The following is an 18,921-nucleotide window of genomic DNA, read 5'->3' as shown; positions in this document are numbered from 1 at the left end:
AAATAGAATAAAAAACCAACAATGAAAACCTTAGGTTGCTCGTCAATGGTAGGGGAGAGATTCAATTGGAATAAATAAGAAGAAAGAGTAGGAGATTTAACTTTTCCATAATAGGCATATTAATAGGGGAGAGAGAATTGAGTAGACGAACATGAATGAAAGAGAGAGAATGGGGAGATTAACGTTTTTTAGAGAGAGAAAATGTTTTTTTTAGAATAGATGATATTATTATACAACAACAAGGAGGATCCCATAGCCCGGGATCAAGGTGATGATGGGCAGAAATGCACGTCATTATAGGCCTTTTATTTAGAATTAGGGTTGTTAACTAGAAGACGCGACGATTATATTAAGAATTCATGAGAAAACGAGCTTGCATCGATCGGCATTAAGAATCTCCGCTAACCCACTATTATGCGTTATTATGCGTTCAATCGTTTATTTCTGTAGCAAACGCAGAAATCGATCGCATGTGCGGAAGCCAGGCTATCGCAAAGACGACTGCATGCGGGGAATCTCTCCATCGCAGAGGCGAACACATATGTTCGACGCATGGATGTTACGACCATTAATCGCATGCGTTCATCGTATAGAAGTTGCGGCTGTCAAGCAAATGCGGTCAGTGCAGAGAGATTGCGGCTACAGAATAATAACCATAATAAAGGGATGACCGCAAGGGTGGTGGAATGCGTTGATACTCCAGAAACCAAGCATGAACGCATACCTCGGGAGTATCAAAAGGTGATGTTGACATTTCACCTACCACGCTGTTAGTAGCAGAGATTCAGAGCAGATCCATCACGTCCATCACGCCGTTAGCTATGGAATTTCAGAGAAGGACCATTAATGTTGTCGACGATCAAGCTTTATAAATAGAAGCCGTTGAGCAAAACTTCAAATTATCTAAGGTTTTTCGCCTGAGGTTCCCTGCCTTAGGGCGGATCCAAGTGATCCAGACCAAAGCGTGAGAAGATAATCTTGAGAGTTCTTCACCCCTTCAATCATTCTGAGTGACGACCGAAGCCTTCACCGGAGTTAGAGTTCGAGAGAGTCTACTCCATCGTCCATCCATGGCACCACCGGCAGCCTTGACATACATCTGATAGAAGCAAGACATTGCTTCCATCTGGCCCTCCATTTCTCTTCTATCTTTGTATTGTATTACATTGTGGCTTAAGAGATTAATACATTTTGTGATCAATGCATTTCTATATTTTCCTTCGATTCCATCTCCATCTTCATTTACTTAGCATCATCTACTTTCATTGCATCACGAAGTAAGACTGCTAGAGTATCGCATACTTAATCGTGCGGTATAGGAATATGAAGCATGTAGGAAACCACTGGGAGATGTGCATTGCACAAGTGTTGTGAGAAAACCTTATTTGTTTAGTGTGAAGCTGTAGCAACGCTTGTCTATAAGCGGACGCAATGCTTGTTTATGAGTAGAATCAGCAGCAACCAATTGTCGGGGAGGGTAAGTAGTTGATCGCATTAAGAGTAAGCAAGTGTTCACTAGAGATAGGAATAATCTTACATCAACTATGTTTATGTGATTACCTTGTCTTATGAGCGCATCATTCATCATTTAGGCATACTTGGAAGAGTAGTCTAAAAACCAAATCTAGACTCAAGAGAGCGGATTGGATCGAATAAGAAAGAATGGGGAACTTAGGAATAAGCTCCGTTTGCTACTACATAGCGTATGCATCCTTTAAGTAGGACATGGTGGTATGCGGTCATCTTGCTTATGTGTGAGAGCACGTGAGCGAGAATAAGACTTAGAAATAAGGCCTCGCGACACTATCGCATATACATCGCATGCGTCTTCATCAAGTGTATAGCATGATCGCATAGCATGCGTTGGCTGGGGTTGCCATTGCGGTCAAGCTTAGTGTTGCAGTAAAGAGATCCTCGCCATTTTATCTTATTTTTCATGCATTTTACTACGCGTTAACAGTTGTTGTGTCTCTACCTGTAGGTCATACTTCCATCGCTTAATCTGATAGTTAGGAGTAGGAGTAGCGCATGGCTCATAACCCTTAACATTCTTTTATTCTTCGCCGCAAACACATTACCGCATAACATTTAGCTACAAGTCCATGAGTTCGACCTCGGATCATCCAAGAAACTTGCGATCTCATTATACTTGGCGAGAGCGTAGGAAAACTTGATAGGAATGCATGGTCATTGCATAAGTGATTCGCATACTTTCCATTCCAACTCATGACCACCGACGCATGAAAACAAACACATAACCTAAGACATTCATCACACATATGCGATCCATAATTTTCTTCACCACAAGGCATCAAAGCAATAAAGCACAAGCAAAGACAGGGCAACAATACGCAAACATAGGCAACAAGATAAAAGCCAGAAGATAACCAAACATAAACGTAAAAAACCCCCAAAACACGAGGGAGAAAACCAGAGAAAAGAAACCAAAACCCCACAACTAGGGACAACAACAAAATAAAGAGCAACATCAAGTTCAAAAAGAAGAAAAGCAACCGTAAACATGCTAGATAAGACCAAGAAGATCAACCAACCAGGAAGCAGCTTGAGCACGAACCGTAAAGACCATAAGGTGAAACAAAGCAAACACCGACCTCGGTTGACCTCCATGTAGCCGCCAATTACGTTTTTGCCAGATGTAATAGATGAAAGCACACCAGAATACACAGAACAATTTACTATGCACCCCCTTTCCCGACCTCACATGGCACAACCAAATCAATTCAACATCTCAACTCGCCACCTGATGCGACGAACCCAATTGGCGCAAAACACTAAACCACACCTCTCTCCCAAACCCACACTCGAAAAATGATCCCGAGACTCTATACCTCCCCCACACAGAAGACACCCCTCTTTGACAACACACCCAGCTCCTCAACCAATCCTGCGTACCCAACTTGTCCCTCACAACTAACCATGCGCAGAAAGAGTGGCGTAGAATACCACCTTCCACCCACAAAATACTATCCCAAGGCACCCTAGGACGACGAACTCTCCCATGCACTACCGATAGAAAGCCACCATTAGCACTCTACTCCCAAACCCAATAATCATCCCCCCTTACCCTAGACCCCACTGCTTAAATAAGACCCAGATCTCAAGAAACTCCTAATTCACTGTAGGCCACCTCCAACCTTCCTCACTATCTAAGAACTCCGACAACCTCGCCTCTAAACTATTACCTGTATCTTAAACCACTGTAGACCCATATGAATCCAAAATTGCACCTTTCGGCAACCAAGGATCTCACCAAACAAAACAAGACCGTCCATCGCCGACCATTAAACAAACCAGATACTTGAATCTTTCTCTATAACACAAGATAGCCCTCAAGCACCAAGACCTCTCAACCTCACTCCAAACAGCCCACAAAGACCATCCATACAAAACATACGCCTCTACCCATACCACCCATAATGAACCTGATTTAATTAAAAGAAGCTAGAGCAGCTTCATAATAGCAGCCTGATTCAATGAAGCCACATGTTTCACACCCAACCCCCCTCCCAACGGCAAGCACACCTCATCCCACGCCACCCGTACACCACCTTAACTGACCGCACTTCTCTTTCATAAATAACTACGTAAAAGACGATCAACATCATAAGTTACACACGCAGGCAACATGAAGATGCTACGCCAAAACACTTGAAAGGACTGTAAAATAGACCTAACAAGCTATAATCTCCCAGCAAAAAAGTGGGACCGCGCCACCCAACTTCTAATACGAGCTGTAATCCTCTATATTAAAGGCATACAATCCACAACCCTCAATCGACCAACTAATAACAGTAACCCCAGATATGTAATAGGCAACGAACCAAGAGAGAATCCCATAAACACAACTAGTTCCTCCGCCTCATCAGGCTCCACACTCGCAACAAACATAGAACTCTTCCCAAATTTTGAAACAAACCCAGATAGCCCTACAAAATCCGTCAGGACCTGCCTCACAAACTCCAAAGAATCTCTCTCAGCTGCACAAAAAATCATCAAATCGTCTGCAAAAACCAAATGAGTTAGGCCGATATGCTCACATTGATCCTGGAACCTAAACCACACAGGAGGTTTATTCAACAATCTGGACAAGACCTCCATCACCATCACAAAAAAAAAAGGAGACAACGGACCCCCCCTTCCTTAACCCTTTCCTACCAGGAAAAAATCCCTCAAGGGAACTATTAATCATCACAGAGAACATAGGTGACGTAACACAAGCCGTCACCCAACTAACAAACTGAAGGGGAAAATCTATAGCCAGTAACACACCAAACAGAAAATCCCAATTGACCAAATCGTACGCCTTCTGAAGGTTTACCTTCAACACACAACGTGGATTCTCTCTACTCTCCTTATAGCCCTCCACAAGCTCCTGACACAATAAATGTTATCGAAAATTGACCTACCAGGAACAAGCGCAGACTGGTTACCACTAATGAAAGAAGGGAACCACAACTTCAATCTCTCAACTAAGATCCTCGAGATACACTTATATACAACATTGCAACAAGAAATAGGACGAAACTCCTCTATACGTTCAGCTCCCCACCTCTTTGAGATGAGAGTAATAGCAGTAAAATTAACTCCACCAGGCAGGTAACAAGACTAAAAAAAGTTCAGCACAGTATCACAGAAATCATCCCCAACCAAACTCCAAGCAGCTCTGTAAAAATACATTGAAAACTCATCAGGCCTAGTAGCCTTTCCAGACTTCATCGAGAATAAAGCCTTCTGAATCTCATCCCGACTCACTGGACGACCCAGCGCCTCCACCCCCTTCTCGGACCAGTTGAACTGCACAATATCCCCAAACTGGACAGTAAGATCCTTATACCTCATAGGCTGAGACCCCAAAATACCTCGAAAGAACTCAACCGCCACCCCTGCAACCTTATCATGCACTGTTAGTGAGTCCTCCCAGAATTCGTAACCGTAGATAAACCACTGCAACTGCGACGAGATCGAACATAGCGATGAAAAAATGTCGTGTTCAAATCACCTAACTCCAACCATCTCACCTTAGTCTTCTGTCGGAGCGACGCCTCCTCCAATCTAGCCACTAATCGGAACACCTCGTGGCCCGAGCCACCTCCACACATATCGACTCTGAGTGAGGATCCCTCTCCACCTACACCTGACAGCCTCCATAATCTACCTAGCCACCCACACCTCATCAGATTGAAGGATCTATTACCGAAAAGTTCCATGAGCGCGTTCAGATCGCTCTGATCTCATAGTGATCGAAATACAATAATATACACTCAACCGTATAGTTATGCAAGTAAATACTAATTATCGGCATGCTATAAACAAGAAATAAACCAAGAGAGAGAATACCATACCAGTTGAAGATGTTCTTCAAACTTTGGAACTCAATGCAGCGGAACCCTCCAATGGATCAACCAACGCCCAGCAGCAACGTCGACTATAGCCGTACGCACTATCGCACAAACACGAACGCCGCGAGGACGACACCATCAGAAAAAAGCCCCAAGTATTCTCGGAGTGAGAACCCAAAGCGTGATCTTTGGTAAATTTGGAAGAGAAATGAAAAAGCACAGATCGTGTAGGCGATAAGTAAGTGGGAGGGAAAAAAGGCGTTATCGCATAGCAAAATGCTTATCGTTTAGGAGAAGCTACAAGATCGTGTAGATTTTACTAAACGATCGTTTAGGTATACAATCGTTTTGCAAAATCGGCACACTATACGATCATTTAGAGAAGCTATGCGATCGTGTAAGAACTTGTGTACGATCGTTTAGGCACGAAGTGGATGATCGTTTAGGCGGAGAGGACTATCATATAGGCTCTCGAAATTCTTAAGCAATCGTTTTCTTTTCTATCAACGCACGCTCTCTCTTTATTTCTTTTGGATGATTTGACGATTGAACGAATGAACGATTCAAAAAATGAAACAAATTTCATTTTATGTAATCGGTTACAATAGCCGATGGTGCCCCACTAACCCATGTCCAAACGTGAAAATTGGCTTAATTTTCATATAATTAACCAATTAATTAATGATAAATATAATCATATTATATTTTTGTCATATAGTTTGATATCACATATCTACTATTGTATTTTCTCCTCTACTTAATATAAATCATATTTATATCTAATTTCCTCCAAAATAATGCATCTCATACATTTAACCAATTATATCATATATAATTAATCAATCCACTTATATCATATATAATCGAACTTCCTCTTGTCAATTTGAACATTTCAAATTAACCCAAACACTGGTTCTCGACTTTATTCAAGCTACCCAAAGGACCTAATGGACTTGTGGCTCGAAGCTCTAACGGTCCGTGAATAGCTGACTAAACTCTTTAGCCACGAGATCCACCATCCGTTAACTGTCAGGCATTCCACTAAAGACCAACAGCTGAACTTTTCTTACCACAGATATATTTCTGTGTCCATCAGATATAACCTATCATGAGTACGATGACCCTTCACAGATGCTCGTAAGTACAGCTAGGCCAAATTACCATTTTACCTCTGTAGTTACATCTCACTTCTTAAGTACCACTGATTCCTCTAATGAACAATACAACATAGTCCAACTATGTGTGAACACCTCTCGGGCCAAGAGAGGGTGTGTGGCGCCACCTCGTTGAAGCCCCGCAATCAGCCCTTAAGGGAGCAATGTATCTACTTACCCCTGCCTCGGGGAATGAGTGAATTGCATCTTGTGTAGGTGAGTTCCCATCTCCCAAATCAGACGAATCCTTAAAATGGTAGGTTTAAATCGGTGACCTGGCCACTCGCACCCATACAAATCAAAGGACCACCTTTAATGGCAAGAGTTCCCAACTCACTCAGGATTGAGGTCATGTTACCTATGGTCATCCTAGTAAAGTAAAGTCTTTATCATGAGTGGTGTTATATAACGAGACGTTAACACTTCGTGGTCAGGTCTTATACAAACTCTTTGTATAGAATGCCCCCGCTCGCATGTCCCCAACACGAATGATCAAGATCAGACCATCTGTGACAAGTCACAACACTTGTGACCAGTCCACAAAGCGGGCCGCATCCGTAGCTTTATCAGGAGGTTTCCTCCTATATCCATATACTACAGACCATTTTAGTTATCACTCCAGACATGATCTACTTGTATATCACCACATACATGCTTGAGTCACATACAGTTAACCAGGAATTTTATGTTTATTGGTTTAAGGTAAAGAAAATGAGCAAAAATACAAGATGTGAAGAAAATATCATACAAACTATTTACAAACTATAGAACACGAGACTTTAGGGCATCAAACCCAACACAGATAACACAGAGATACGTCTACCAAATGATGCACGTAAAACCCGCTTCACTGCCTTCAAATTTTGCACAAAGCTAACCATGGGAAACACATCCTTTGACCTTCTCCACACTAACTTGATAGTATCAATAAAACCATCAGCCTTTATTCAATGAGAAAAATAGCGAAACGTAGGAGGCGGCCTACTCCTCGTCTCCCCTGTAGAACCAAAAGAGAGCTATGATCAGAAATTCCCCACTGACCAACCCTAATCTTCGAATATGGAAAAGCTACCTTCCAAACCTCATTAGACAAGCAATGATCCAACTGGCGCAAGATACCATTCTCCTGAATTTTACTAGTCCAAGTAAACCAGATACCTATCACACCCAACTCAACTAGATCCGCCTCCAACAATATCCCATCAAACTTCTCCATCTCTCTTAAGCTAGGGCAACCTCCAAAATCCTCCAAACTACTACGAATAGCATTAAAATCCTTTGGAAGAACTCCAGGAAGCTGCCACGAGGCACACACATCAATCAATTGAGACCACAAGTTCCTCCTCTCACTCACGTGATTAGAGGCATACACAACACCAATATGTATCCTAGCATTAGGTACAATATTCACCAAGGTTCCAGAAATGAAATGATCCCCACTGACATCTGTAAAAATATCATAGACACTCTTCTACCACATCACCCAAATCCTCCCAACTCCCCACCCACTATAACTACACACACACCTTCAAGCATCACCACCATATGAAAGTTCTCGCGACGAACCCTCGTCTTAAGCAAACAATAAAAAGTAACAGAAGAGGACACCAGGAAGTCTGCCACCACCCTACACTTGTCAGGGTCATTCAATCCCCTAACATTCCAGGAACACTAAATCATGAATCTTGCAAGAAATCACACCTACCACTTCCCATTGGCTTTTGTCCAAACTTTCGAACATCCTCTCCATAACGGACAACGGATCAGGATCTCCTTGCATTAAAGCCAGTGCCAACGAAACTCCCCTCCTCCCCCCATCACACAAAACGTCAAACTGATTAAGTTCGTCAACATGCTTTACAATCCCATAATTCCAAGGGATCCATAAACTACTATGCTCCTCAAGAACGTTGAACCCGATGACCCACTACCACCCCTGTGCCCTATACCTTCTTTATCACGCCGACGACGATTAATCATAGTAAACTCGTCATCACTCCTTGCACGCCTATTCCCAACCACTGGGCTAACTTCTCTCCCACCAATACCCAAATCCTGCCCCTTTCTCACACTCTTAAGTACCTTATTCTCTCTCAAACGCCCTTCATTAACCCTCACAATACACAATTCCTGACCCTTTGCCACACCTTGTTTCTCATACGCAACCCCAGTATGCCCAAAGGAACCACAACAAGCACATCTACGAGGTTTCAACTCATACACTACTGGAATAATAAACTCATGACTCTGCATTCTAACAGTGACTAAAGAGGGCAATAACGAATCACCATCCACCTGAACACAAACCCTTGCATACGATAATCGTCACCGCTCTCTTGTTGCAATGCAATGCTTTTGTTTTGTTTTTATTATTTAATATGTATATATATGGATGAACCTTCAATAGTAGAAAACCACTAATATTAGTAAAAATATGGAGTGTAATAGGTTATTTATGTAAAAAAAGTAGAAGGTAAAACACATTAATGTAATATAGGTATATAAAGTATTTTATGTAAAAAATCTTTATTTATTTATTTTTTAAAGTTTTATTAACCTAGTTCACAAACGAAATTTCTATCTAGATTTTGTCCTAATTTTCAGATAAATAACCTTAATACTCCTAAAATTTGAATTATTATTGTTTTATTTATTTAAATTAATAATAAAAATATTTAACATTTCTTTATTTTAAAATTTAATAAAAAGTTGAAGTTGATTGTATTATAATATATATATATATATATATATAGTAAATAAAATATATACATATAAATAAATATATGTATTAAAAAATTAAAAAAAAAAACTATTTGGGGCGGGGTCTCTCCCCATCCCCGTCCTGTGTCTGGTTCGGGGCCCCATTTTAGGTCTCCAGTTTGGGGACCTGTTTTGGGTCTCTGGTTTGACCCCATCTCCGATCAGACGGAGATTTTCCACCTCGATCCGCAGGGACCCGACCGCGTGGGGATTTTTGCCGACCCTAATTTCTCTCTCTTATTAAAGTTTTAAAATTCTTATAATTTAATATTAATTGAAAATTCAATTAAATATTAAAAAATTTGTATTATCAAATAATTCAGTATATCTTGTAATTAATATGGGATATTATTTGATGAATATTATTTTATTCTCTCACTACTTATATAGTATTTATCCCATCAATTTAGGGATATTTTTTTTGTTAAGTTTTTGTTCGTTTTGGATGAGTATTTAATAAATATTACTTTATTCTTTCACTTACATGTATATATACAATTTTTATTTCAAATATATACAATATTATTTCACATATATATGAAGTTTATTTGAAATGTATTTAAAACAAATACAAATTGAAGGTTTTATAAAATATATACCTCATATTTTAATGTTAGTTTCGTTTCTATTGAAATATATATTTTACATATTTTGTCATATATACACATGTATATTATACTAAGATATATGACATCTTTAGATTATTTGAAATATATTCATGTATATTTGAAATTGAAAACAAAATGTATAAATAAATCTCATATATACTATGTGCTATAATCTATGTGACTTTTATGTGTGAGTTATTAATGATTGTCAGACGTGTGAATATGATTTTTTTTTTCTATATGTGTCTTTTTTTTTTTCTTCTTATTACTTTTTAAAATGTTTGAAACTCTATTTTTTTCATACGAATATTCAAAAATTCATTTAAGGCATATGAATATGGTATTTTTTATTCCATATGTATCTTTTCTTATTATTATTTTTCAAAATGTTTGAAATTCATGGAGGATGATATAGACATTTGAGTTAGAGTTTTGTGTAATATTCATCCCATTAGGTTATTCATGAAAAAAGTAGGAAGTTTAAGACAATTTTGTAATTAAATCTATATAATTAGATTATATGTGTCAAAAGCCCTTATTTTTTTCCTTGACGTCCTTGCGTTGCTTGGCCTAGCGCACCCCTCAAATATTTAGTCCAGCCCATTTTGGATTCTTGGCCCATTGAGTCCTACTTAGCTCAATGTCTCTAACAAATTTTGTTTGTTTGTTAGTTCAAACCATTAACATTATCAACCAGTTTATTTAAAGTTGATTGTACAAATAACAATCCTACTCAAAATAATAAAAGATGTAAAATAAGGATAAACATATTAGGAATATTGTATAAAATTAGCACCAGATATCACTAATAGCAGCTATCAGTGATAACTATATAGGTAAATGACCAAAAAGCCCACAAGCAGTCAGATATCTTCTTCCGTTTTTCTCAAATTGAAAACTATCACTCATAGTAACTATCAATGATATCAACTAATAGCACCTATAAGTGATAACTACTTATAGCTACTATTAGTTACTATTATTGATAGTTACTATCATCGATCTTTCAATTTGAGAAATTTCAATACAACCTTAAAATAGTAACACTTGAAATATCACCTTTTAATTTGCTATCAGTTTTCAATGGCTATCATTGAAATACTTGAAAATTTGGAATCAAACTTGAAATATTAACGCCTAAGGCTATCAATGGATATCAATGATAGACTTTTATAAGTAGTAATCAACTTTTGAAAGGAAACTATCATCTTTCAAAGATTAACATTTAAAATTATAAGTGATAGAAGTCTATCAATAAGAGGTCTATAAGGGATTATCTCTAATATGCACCCAAGTCACATCACCAATATCATTAATATCATTCATTTTTTTGAGATATACCTAAGTCATATCACTGATAGTTATGGTAATCATTGATCGCTTCAATCAGTGGCTATTACCGATAGCTTTTAGCCGTGACTATCAATGTTAGACCTTTATCAAATGGAATTGACTTTTATGTCATTGATATCATCGATATATGGGTATCACTTAAGTTCCATCATCGATATCACTGATAGCACTTATATTGGAGTTATCGGTGATCACTTTTATCATTGATAACATGCTATTAGAGATAACTTCTATCATTCTTTTTTACCATTAAATAACATGCCATTATTGATAGCTTCTATCACTAACAAACCTATTAGTGATAACTTATAGGCATTCAACTTACACTTTAGTCTGAGATTCAACTTTACTAATTAAATTCACTAAGTTGGCTATCGATGACAGGCTTCTATAAGTGGCTATTAACCGTGTAAAAAATCATCAAAGAATCAATGATGGAAAATATTAATGTTTACCATTCATAGACTTTCATTTTCTATTTATATTTAGTATTTCGTTATAATAATCAAACTTCATGATTGACTTATTGGTGTTAAGTCACTTATGAATTAGGCAATTTCAAGTCTTGGGTATGAAATTCGGCCTCATAATTCTTATGAATAAAAGGAGAGAAGTAAAAATCGAATAAAGAAAAGAAAGAAAAAAAAAGAAAGACAGAAAGAAAGAGAAGAAGCAAAAATTGAAGAAATGAAAGAAAATTAAAAAGAAAAAAAAAGGAAGAAGTAAAAAATGGAGAAAGAAAAGAAAATAAAAAATAAAAAAAAGAGAAGAGAAGAAGCAAAAATCGAAGAAAGGAAAAAAAATAAAAAAAGAAAAAGAAAGAAAATAAAAAAGAAAAAAGAAAGTGAATAAACAAAAACCGAGAAAAGGAAAGAAGAAGGAAATGAAAGAAAAAAAAAAAGAAAAAAAAGGGAAGAAGCAAAAATGGATAAAGGAAAGAAAAGAAAATAGAAAAAAAAAAGGACAAAAAAATAAAAAGACAAAAAAAAAAGGTGTGGGACGAGAAAAAAAGGACAAAATTGGAAATTAGAAAAAAATTAAAACGTTGATTAATCAACACTTTCATATTTTAAAGTGGTTATATATTTCTATATTTTTTCCTTTATTTTACTATCTATTACAAATAACCATTTATTTATCTATTAAATTATGTTTAAATTAATATGGATATCTTTATTTAGTGATTTATATTAACATTAACGATAGGTATATTTATCTACTAAATTATGTTTCAATTAATATGGGTGTTTTTATTTAATGATTTATATTAACATTAACAATTGGTGTGGTTATCTATTAAATTATATTTCAATTAATATTGGTGTCTTTATTTAGTGATTTATACTCTGAGAGAAACCTCTTTCTATTTCTATTATTTGACATATTATTATCCTCAATTTGTGTATATACATAAACTATGATCAATTTTTAACAAATCATATCCCATGGGATTCCATTTACGTAACTTAACCTTTTTGGAGAAAAAGAAAAAAAAAATTGAACTTTTAAGTGAATTTCCATTATAGTCCAACTTTTACAAGTTTCATTTTAACTTTTGTGAAATTGGAGGACAAAAGTTGATGCTATGATATATTGAATAAATGAGAAGACCGTAAGATATCGAATTCTTTACAACTTTCAACCATATAAAAAAAATAACTTGTTATCATTCATCTGAAGTAACATAATTTATGTATTATTTAGAAAATTTTCAAAGTTGAATGATTGAACTGAAATGCTTCTAAAATTGATTAAAATTTTAATGGATTAAACCCTGTTTTAGTTCTTAAATTTTGAATCTTATTTTATTTTGATCTCTAAACTTTAAAAAATATTTATTTTAGTCTCTAAACTTTTAAAAGTGTTCATTTTAGTCTACTATTAAAATTATGTTAACTTTTCAATAAAAATATGAAGGTGCTCGTATGTTTAGATGACTATGTTCTAGATGTGTTGAGCAAAATAAAGTTAAAAGTAGAATGTCAACCACCAACATGTCAAAATAGTGAAGGATCAAAATTTTGAATTAAAAATCTTTTAAATTCCCTTGCTTTGTCATCTTATTCAAAATTAAAACTCTAGACTTTTAGCATAACTAACTTATTTGGTATTCTAATCATTTATGAATACAAATCATCTTGTCATTCTATTAAAGATTTAATAAAATCTTAATATAACATGGATCAAAATAAGCACTTTTTCAAAAATACGAAAAAAAATAATTTTAAAAATTTAGGAATGAAAACAAAACAATATTAAAAGTTCATATACTAAGACGAACTTTTTTATAAATTTAATAGCCAAATAGAATATTGTTGAAAATTTAAAAACCAAAATAAGATTTAAACAGGTTTTTGAGCTTGAAATTTTGTGATTTAGGGAGAGAAGGAATGGAATTATCCACAATATTCTCTGATACGCAAGTGGTCCTCTCTTGTGGATAAAAATTAAAAAGCAACTGAACTCATACTGCTACAATGCAATTGTAGATCACCATATTTGATTCGATTTTCATCTTCTTCCATCTCCAAATTTAAGATGTTCATTTCATGGAAATCAATCTTCTTCTTCTTCTTCTTCTTCTTCTTCTTCTTTTTCCAATTCTGCAAACCATCCTCAGACCTCCAGTTTCCATGTAATCTATCTCTCCATCCTTCTTATCCCTTCTGCAACCAATCCCTCTCCATCACAGCCAGAGCTCAGGCCATAGTCTCTTTGCTCACTCTTCAAGAGAAGATCCAACAGCTCTCAAACAACGCCTCTAGCATTCCTCGTTTGGGTATTCCTTCCTACCAGTGGTGGTCCGAGGGCCTCCATGGCATAGCCACCAACGGCCCTGGTGTCACCTTCGACGGCCCCATATCTTCGGCCACCACCTTCCCGCAAGTCCTCGTAACGGCTGCATCTTTTAATAGAACTCTCTGGTTCTTAATTGGGTCCGCGATCGCAGTCGAGGCTAGAGCAATGTTCAATGTTGGGCAATGTGGGTTAACAATTTGGGCCCCTAATGTCAACATTTTTAGGGACCCCAGATGGGGAAGAGGCCAGGAGACTCCAGGTGAAGATCCCATGGTTGCTTCGGCTTATTCGATTGAGTTTGTTAGAGGTCTTCAGAGCGGGAATTGGATGAGAAAGCGTGAAATTCGAAATGGGTTTGAAGAAAATGGGCTATTGGAAGAAGATGATGGGATGGGAAGTTTAATGGTCTCTGCTTGTTGCAAGCATTTCACTGCTTACGACTTGGAGAAATGGAATAATTTCACTAGGTACACCTTCGATTCTGTGGTAAGATTTACTTTCTTTCTCGCTATGTATCAATATCACCCAATTTTTAGCTTAGTTCATTCAAGTAGTTTGGTGCCTGATCGAAGATTTGAAACTACCCACTGTGATCTCAACTGGTTTACGGCCTGTTTGAATTGATTTTTCTAAGTGCTTTTTAAGCACTTGTAAAGACAATCCAAACAATGCCTTGGTGTAATCATCTCGATTCAAACTGTGAGGACATAGATTTGGAGCTTTGCTATAGTTTTAGCTTTAATTGGCTCTCGTTTTACTAGGTAACAGAGCAAGATCTTGGCGATACATATCAGCCACCTTTCAGAAGTTGTATTCAACAAGGAAAGGCTAGCTGCTTGATGTGTTCTTACAATGCGGTTAATGGGGTGCCTGCATGTGCAAACCCCGATCTTTTGCAGAAAGTTCGAAATGATTGGGGACTGAAAGGGTAAACACTTCCCTTTAATTATTGCACTAAGTAGAATTTTAAGATTTGTAGAGTAGGGGATGTCCTAGATTTGAAAGTTTGAAAATCTATCACTCGTTCGATATAAACGAGTTAATATGCTGTTTTGGGTTGGAGTTTTATTCCTTGTTTCAAGCAAATACAGGTATATCACCTCGGACTGTGATGCAGTAGCAACAGTTTTTGAATATCAAAAGTACGCCGACACTCGTGAGGATGCTATAGCTGATGTTCTCAAAGCCGGTATTGTTATGTCTGCCATGGATTAGCTACCTCCAGTATCATTCAATTTGGGGTGTTTTCTTTACTCTAGGAAGTGATGATAAACAATTTAATTGGTCGTAGGACTGGATATTAACTGTGGTACATTCATGCTTCGGAATACTAAATCTGCGATTGATCAAGGGAAGGTGAAAGAAGAAGAGTTAGATAGTGCTCTCCTTAATCTATTTTCGGTTCAAATCCGTCTCGGACTCTTTGATGGGAATCCAAGAGAGGGGAAGTTTGGGGAGCTGGGAGCACAAAATGTTTGCACTGCACAACACAAAACTCTGGCTCTAGAAGCTGCAAGGCAAGGAATTGTGCTGTTGAAGAATGAAAACAGATTTCTTCCGTTGGACAAGAATGCCATTCCTTCCTTAACTGTTATTGGATCTTTGGCTAATGATTCAAGCAAATTGCTTGGAGGTTACGTAGGTGGGGGTTTCTTGATTAGTCTTTAATTATGTTTTAGTTTGATTATAGTATTAGTTAAAATGTATTTTCGGTTGCATAGTTCTGTTACTTGAGTTTCTAACCCCGTCAAGGTTTATTAATTGGAAGCTGAACTTAGGATATGCTTCCTTTGTTCTTTATGTAGTCACTCGTCTTGGTGAGCTAAAGCTAGTCACAATATTCATTTTGTTGATCAGGAGTTCCCTGCAGCCCAATGAGCCTTGTTGAGGGATTTCAAGAATATGTTGAGACGATATTCTTTGCATCCGGTTGCCTTGATGTGCCATGTGCTTCAGATAATGGATTTGACGAAGCAATTCTTATAGCCAAAAAAGCTGATTTTGTTATTGTAGTGGCTGGACTCGATGCATCTCAAGAAACTGAAGATCTAGACCGAGTTAGTCTTTTACTACCTGGTAAACAAATGAACCTTGTATCTTCTGTGGCATCGGTGAGTAAGAAACCGATCATCCTCGTGCTCATTGGTGGAGGACCACTCGATATATCTTTTGCTAAGAAAGACTCAAGAGTTGCAAGTATTCTTTGGATCGGGAATCCTGGGGAAGCTGGTGGAAAAGCTCTTTCTGAAGTCATATTTGGAGACTATAACCCAGGTTTGTACTTCACAATTTGGGATGATAACTAATGTCTTATTCACTGAGCCAAGCTCAGATTGGCCACAAGTAGATAGCACATTGCCCTAACATATTTCTAAAATCAGCTTCATTTCCAGTTTATGTAATGTAATATATTTTCTTCCAAACAAAATCTCAGGTGGAAGGTTACCCGTAACATGGTATCCACAATCATTCACCAACGTTCCTATGAATGATATGCACATGAGAGCCGACCCATCTCGTGGTTACCCCGGAAGAACATATCGATTTTACACCGGAGATAGAGTCTACGGATTTGGGGAAGGCTTGAGTTACACAAGTTTCAAGTATAAGTTGTTATCAGCACCAAAGAAGCTGAGACTTTTGGGGAAAATTGAGAAGTCTAGAAGAAGAATAATACCTCAAATAGGAGATGGAGTGAATATGAGTTTTATGGAAGTCGAGGAAGTAGAATCATGTGATTTGCTGAGATTTCAAGTTAAGTTATCAGTGACCAACATTGGTGACTTTGATGGCAGCCATGTGGTGATGCTGTTCTCTGAGTTTCCAAAGGTCTTGAGAGGCACTCCTCAACGGCAGCTGATTGGCTTTGATCGCTTGCATGTGAAGAGGCAGCAATCAGTTCAAAGCAGCATATTGGTGGATCCTTGTAACCATGTTAGTTTGGCAGATGAATATGGAAAAAGAGTGATTCCTCTTGGTGATCATATAATAAGCTTGGGAGATTTAGAGCATATTATTTCAATTCAGGTATAAGTGTGTATATGTGTGTGAAATAAAATATCTTAGGATGCTCTGTTTGTTGCTTCTTAAAGTATATGCTCGTATCAAATTAAAATATACCTCAATTTAAAAGTTCGCATTTGATTTGATGAGTATTATTGTAACAAAACATTGTTATGTTTAATCAAGTTTCATATTATAGTTTACATGGTCAACGTTTAGATTGAAATTTTAAAGAATGAATAAAAAGATAGTTTTATGATAATATTAGAGGTAAATGATTGAAAATTTTTCATTAGACTCACATATTAGTGACAGAAACTTAAAAGTTTAAGCTTAGCTTTTGGTTATTATTTACGTCTCACTCTAGGGGTTTGATCGATTTAAATTTTAAATTTTTGTAAGTGTATGAATTTACATCTTCCATTATGTTTCGTTTGAAAAAACTTGTGTGAAACTTATAATTGCATCCATTAAACCTCTAAACTTTCATAAATGAATAAATTTAGATTCTTGGACAAATTTTCCTTTGAAAATTGTCTATGCATTTACTCTAATTGTCTAATTTGTGAAACCGACATTTGAAGAAGTTTGAGAATTAATACATGGATAATTTTCAAAGGTAATCATAATGAAGGGTTTAAATTGATTAGCTTATAAAAATTAGGAGTTTAATTGATTAAAATTATAAACTTTGCAAGAGGGTGTAAATTGATACATTACGAAAGTTCAAAGTTTAAATTGATACAATTATTAATTTAGAGTTTTAATATATATAACAAATTATAGAGATACAAATTGATATTTATTATAAATTTTTAAAATCCATATTTCATTTTTATCATGCATGATTTTACTTTCTAAAGTTTTTATATCAGGCATCATCCTAATAAGCTGATAAGGTTGATATTGCATTATTGCTAGCTTAATACATTCAGGTCGCCAGCATAAGCATAGCTCAACTGATATAGTGTTTATACTATCAATTTTGAGGTCATTCCTTTTTTAGGATTGAACCATTATTAGTTTTGTTTGTTGAGTTCTTTGCTCTTCTATCATCTTCCTTGTTGAATTATTAATTTAGATTATTATTTATTTAGTTGGTATTTTAGAATTAAGGTTTAAATCCATAAATTTTGAGTTTTATTCTATTTTGACCTTTAAACATTTAAAATATCTATTTTAGTCCCTAAAATGTTTAAAATGTGTCCATTCTAGTCATTGTTGTTAATTCTATGTTAATTAGTTAACAGGTTGGTGATGTGGCATTTAGTTTAAGATATATATATATATATATATATATATATATAAAATATCCACGTTTGATGATTTGTTGCAAGGAAAGAGGTGAATTTTATTTTGGTGGCCTACTCTCATTCTTTTGAGAGGGTCGAAAAGGGGTTCTTACAATTCCATCATTCTTTTGAGAGGGTCTATTCGAAGAGAATAGTCCTAATTTCTCCATCTTTCCATTAATATTTATGCAAAATTCTCTCCTAATTTGTCCCTCCACCATCTTTCTTGAGGGAAAGAACACAGGTTTGTGTTTCTGTAAATTCTTAGATAAATCTGTTTTTGTGAAACTTGTTAGAGAGTGATTTGTATTTTTTGTAACTTCTTAGAGAGAGAAAATATAGAAGGGCGAGGAGTTTGGGCCGTTTTCTTCAACTTTTGTGAGAGAAAATAGAGAGGGAGTGAGAGAAGTTTCTCTTCCATGTAACTTTTTGGAGAGAGAAAGAGGGAAGGTCATGCTTTACCAACTTCTCATAGACATATTTTTAGTTTGAAACTTAGAGAGAAGGGGAAGCTTAAAGGTTATATTTTTGCACCTTTTGAGATATAGGAAGAGAGAAATGAAAGGGGAAAATCGTAATAAAAGATCATAGA

The 18,921-nt window shown here is 36.4% G+C and overlaps 2 protein-coding genes across 2 annotated transcripts; one reads left to right on the top strand and one right to left on the bottom strand.

Annotated features, from left to right (window-relative positions):
• Positions 1-3,762: 3,762 nt before the first annotated feature.
• On the bottom strand, positions 3,763-5,228 carry LOC120073552. The gene is made up of 4 exons (XM_039026384.1): positions 5,040-5,228; positions 4,645-4,971; positions 4,167-4,393; positions 3,763-4,072 (listed from the first exon to the last, which is right to left on the bottom strand). The coding sequence occupies exons 1-4, from the start codon at positions 5,226-5,228 to the stop codon at positions 3,763-3,765; spliced, it is 1,053 nt and encodes a 350-aa protein (XP_038882312.1).
• Positions 5,229-13,633: 8,405 nt separating this feature from the next.
• On the top strand, positions 13,634-17,240 carry LOC120073815 (probable beta-D-xylosidase 6). Its single transcript, XM_039026676.1, has 6 exons — positions 13,634-14,520; positions 14,796-14,962; positions 15,126-15,223; positions 15,326-15,676; positions 15,892-16,308; positions 16,469-17,240. Exons 1-6 carry the CDS (start codon positions 13,774-13,776, stop codon positions 17,065-17,067), a joined length of 2,379 nt encoding a protein of 792 aa, XP_038882604.1. The 5' UTR covers positions 13,634-13,773; the 3' UTR covers positions 17,068-17,240.
• The last annotated feature ends 1,681 nt before the right edge of the window (positions 17,241-18,921 follow it).

This window comes from Benincasa hispida, chromosome 3, assembly GCF_009727055.1.
Source record: "Benincasa hispida cultivar B227 chromosome 3, ASM972705v1, whole genome shotgun sequence".
NCBI lineage: Eukaryota > Viridiplantae > Streptophyta > Magnoliopsida > Cucurbitales > Cucurbitaceae > Benincasa > Benincasa hispida.
The sequence above is the reverse complement of the archived record's forward strand: the minus strand, read 5'-3'. Positions and strand labels throughout refer to the sequence as shown.

Excerpts from the sequence above, each read along its gene's own strand:
- LOC120073552 (XM_039026384.1), bottom strand. The coding sequence starts at position 5,228 with ATGGAACTTTTCGGTAATAGATCCTTCAATCTGATGAGGTGTGGGTGG. Across the intron at positions 4,972-5,039 it reads CGCTCCGACAGAAGACTAAG|TTGCAGTGGTTTATCTACGG; the intron begins GTGAGATGGTTG and ends ATCTCGTCGCAG. Across the intron at positions 4,394-4,644 it reads GGGATGATTTCTGTGATACT|GAGCTTGTGGAGGGCTATAA; the intron begins GTGCTGAACTTT and ends TTATTGTGTCAG.
- LOC120073815 (XM_039026676.1), top strand. The coding sequence starts at position 13,774 with ATGTTCATTTCATGGAAATCAATCTTCTTCTTCTTCTTCTTCTTCTTC. Across the intron at positions 14,521-14,795 it reads GGTACACCTTCGATTCTGTG|GTAACAGAGCAAGATCTTGG; the intron begins GTAAGATTTACT and ends TCGTTTTACTAG. Across the intron at positions 14,963-15,125 it reads AATGATTGGGGACTGAAAGG|GTATATCACCTCGGACTGTG; the intron begins GTAAACACTTCC and ends AAGCAAATACAG.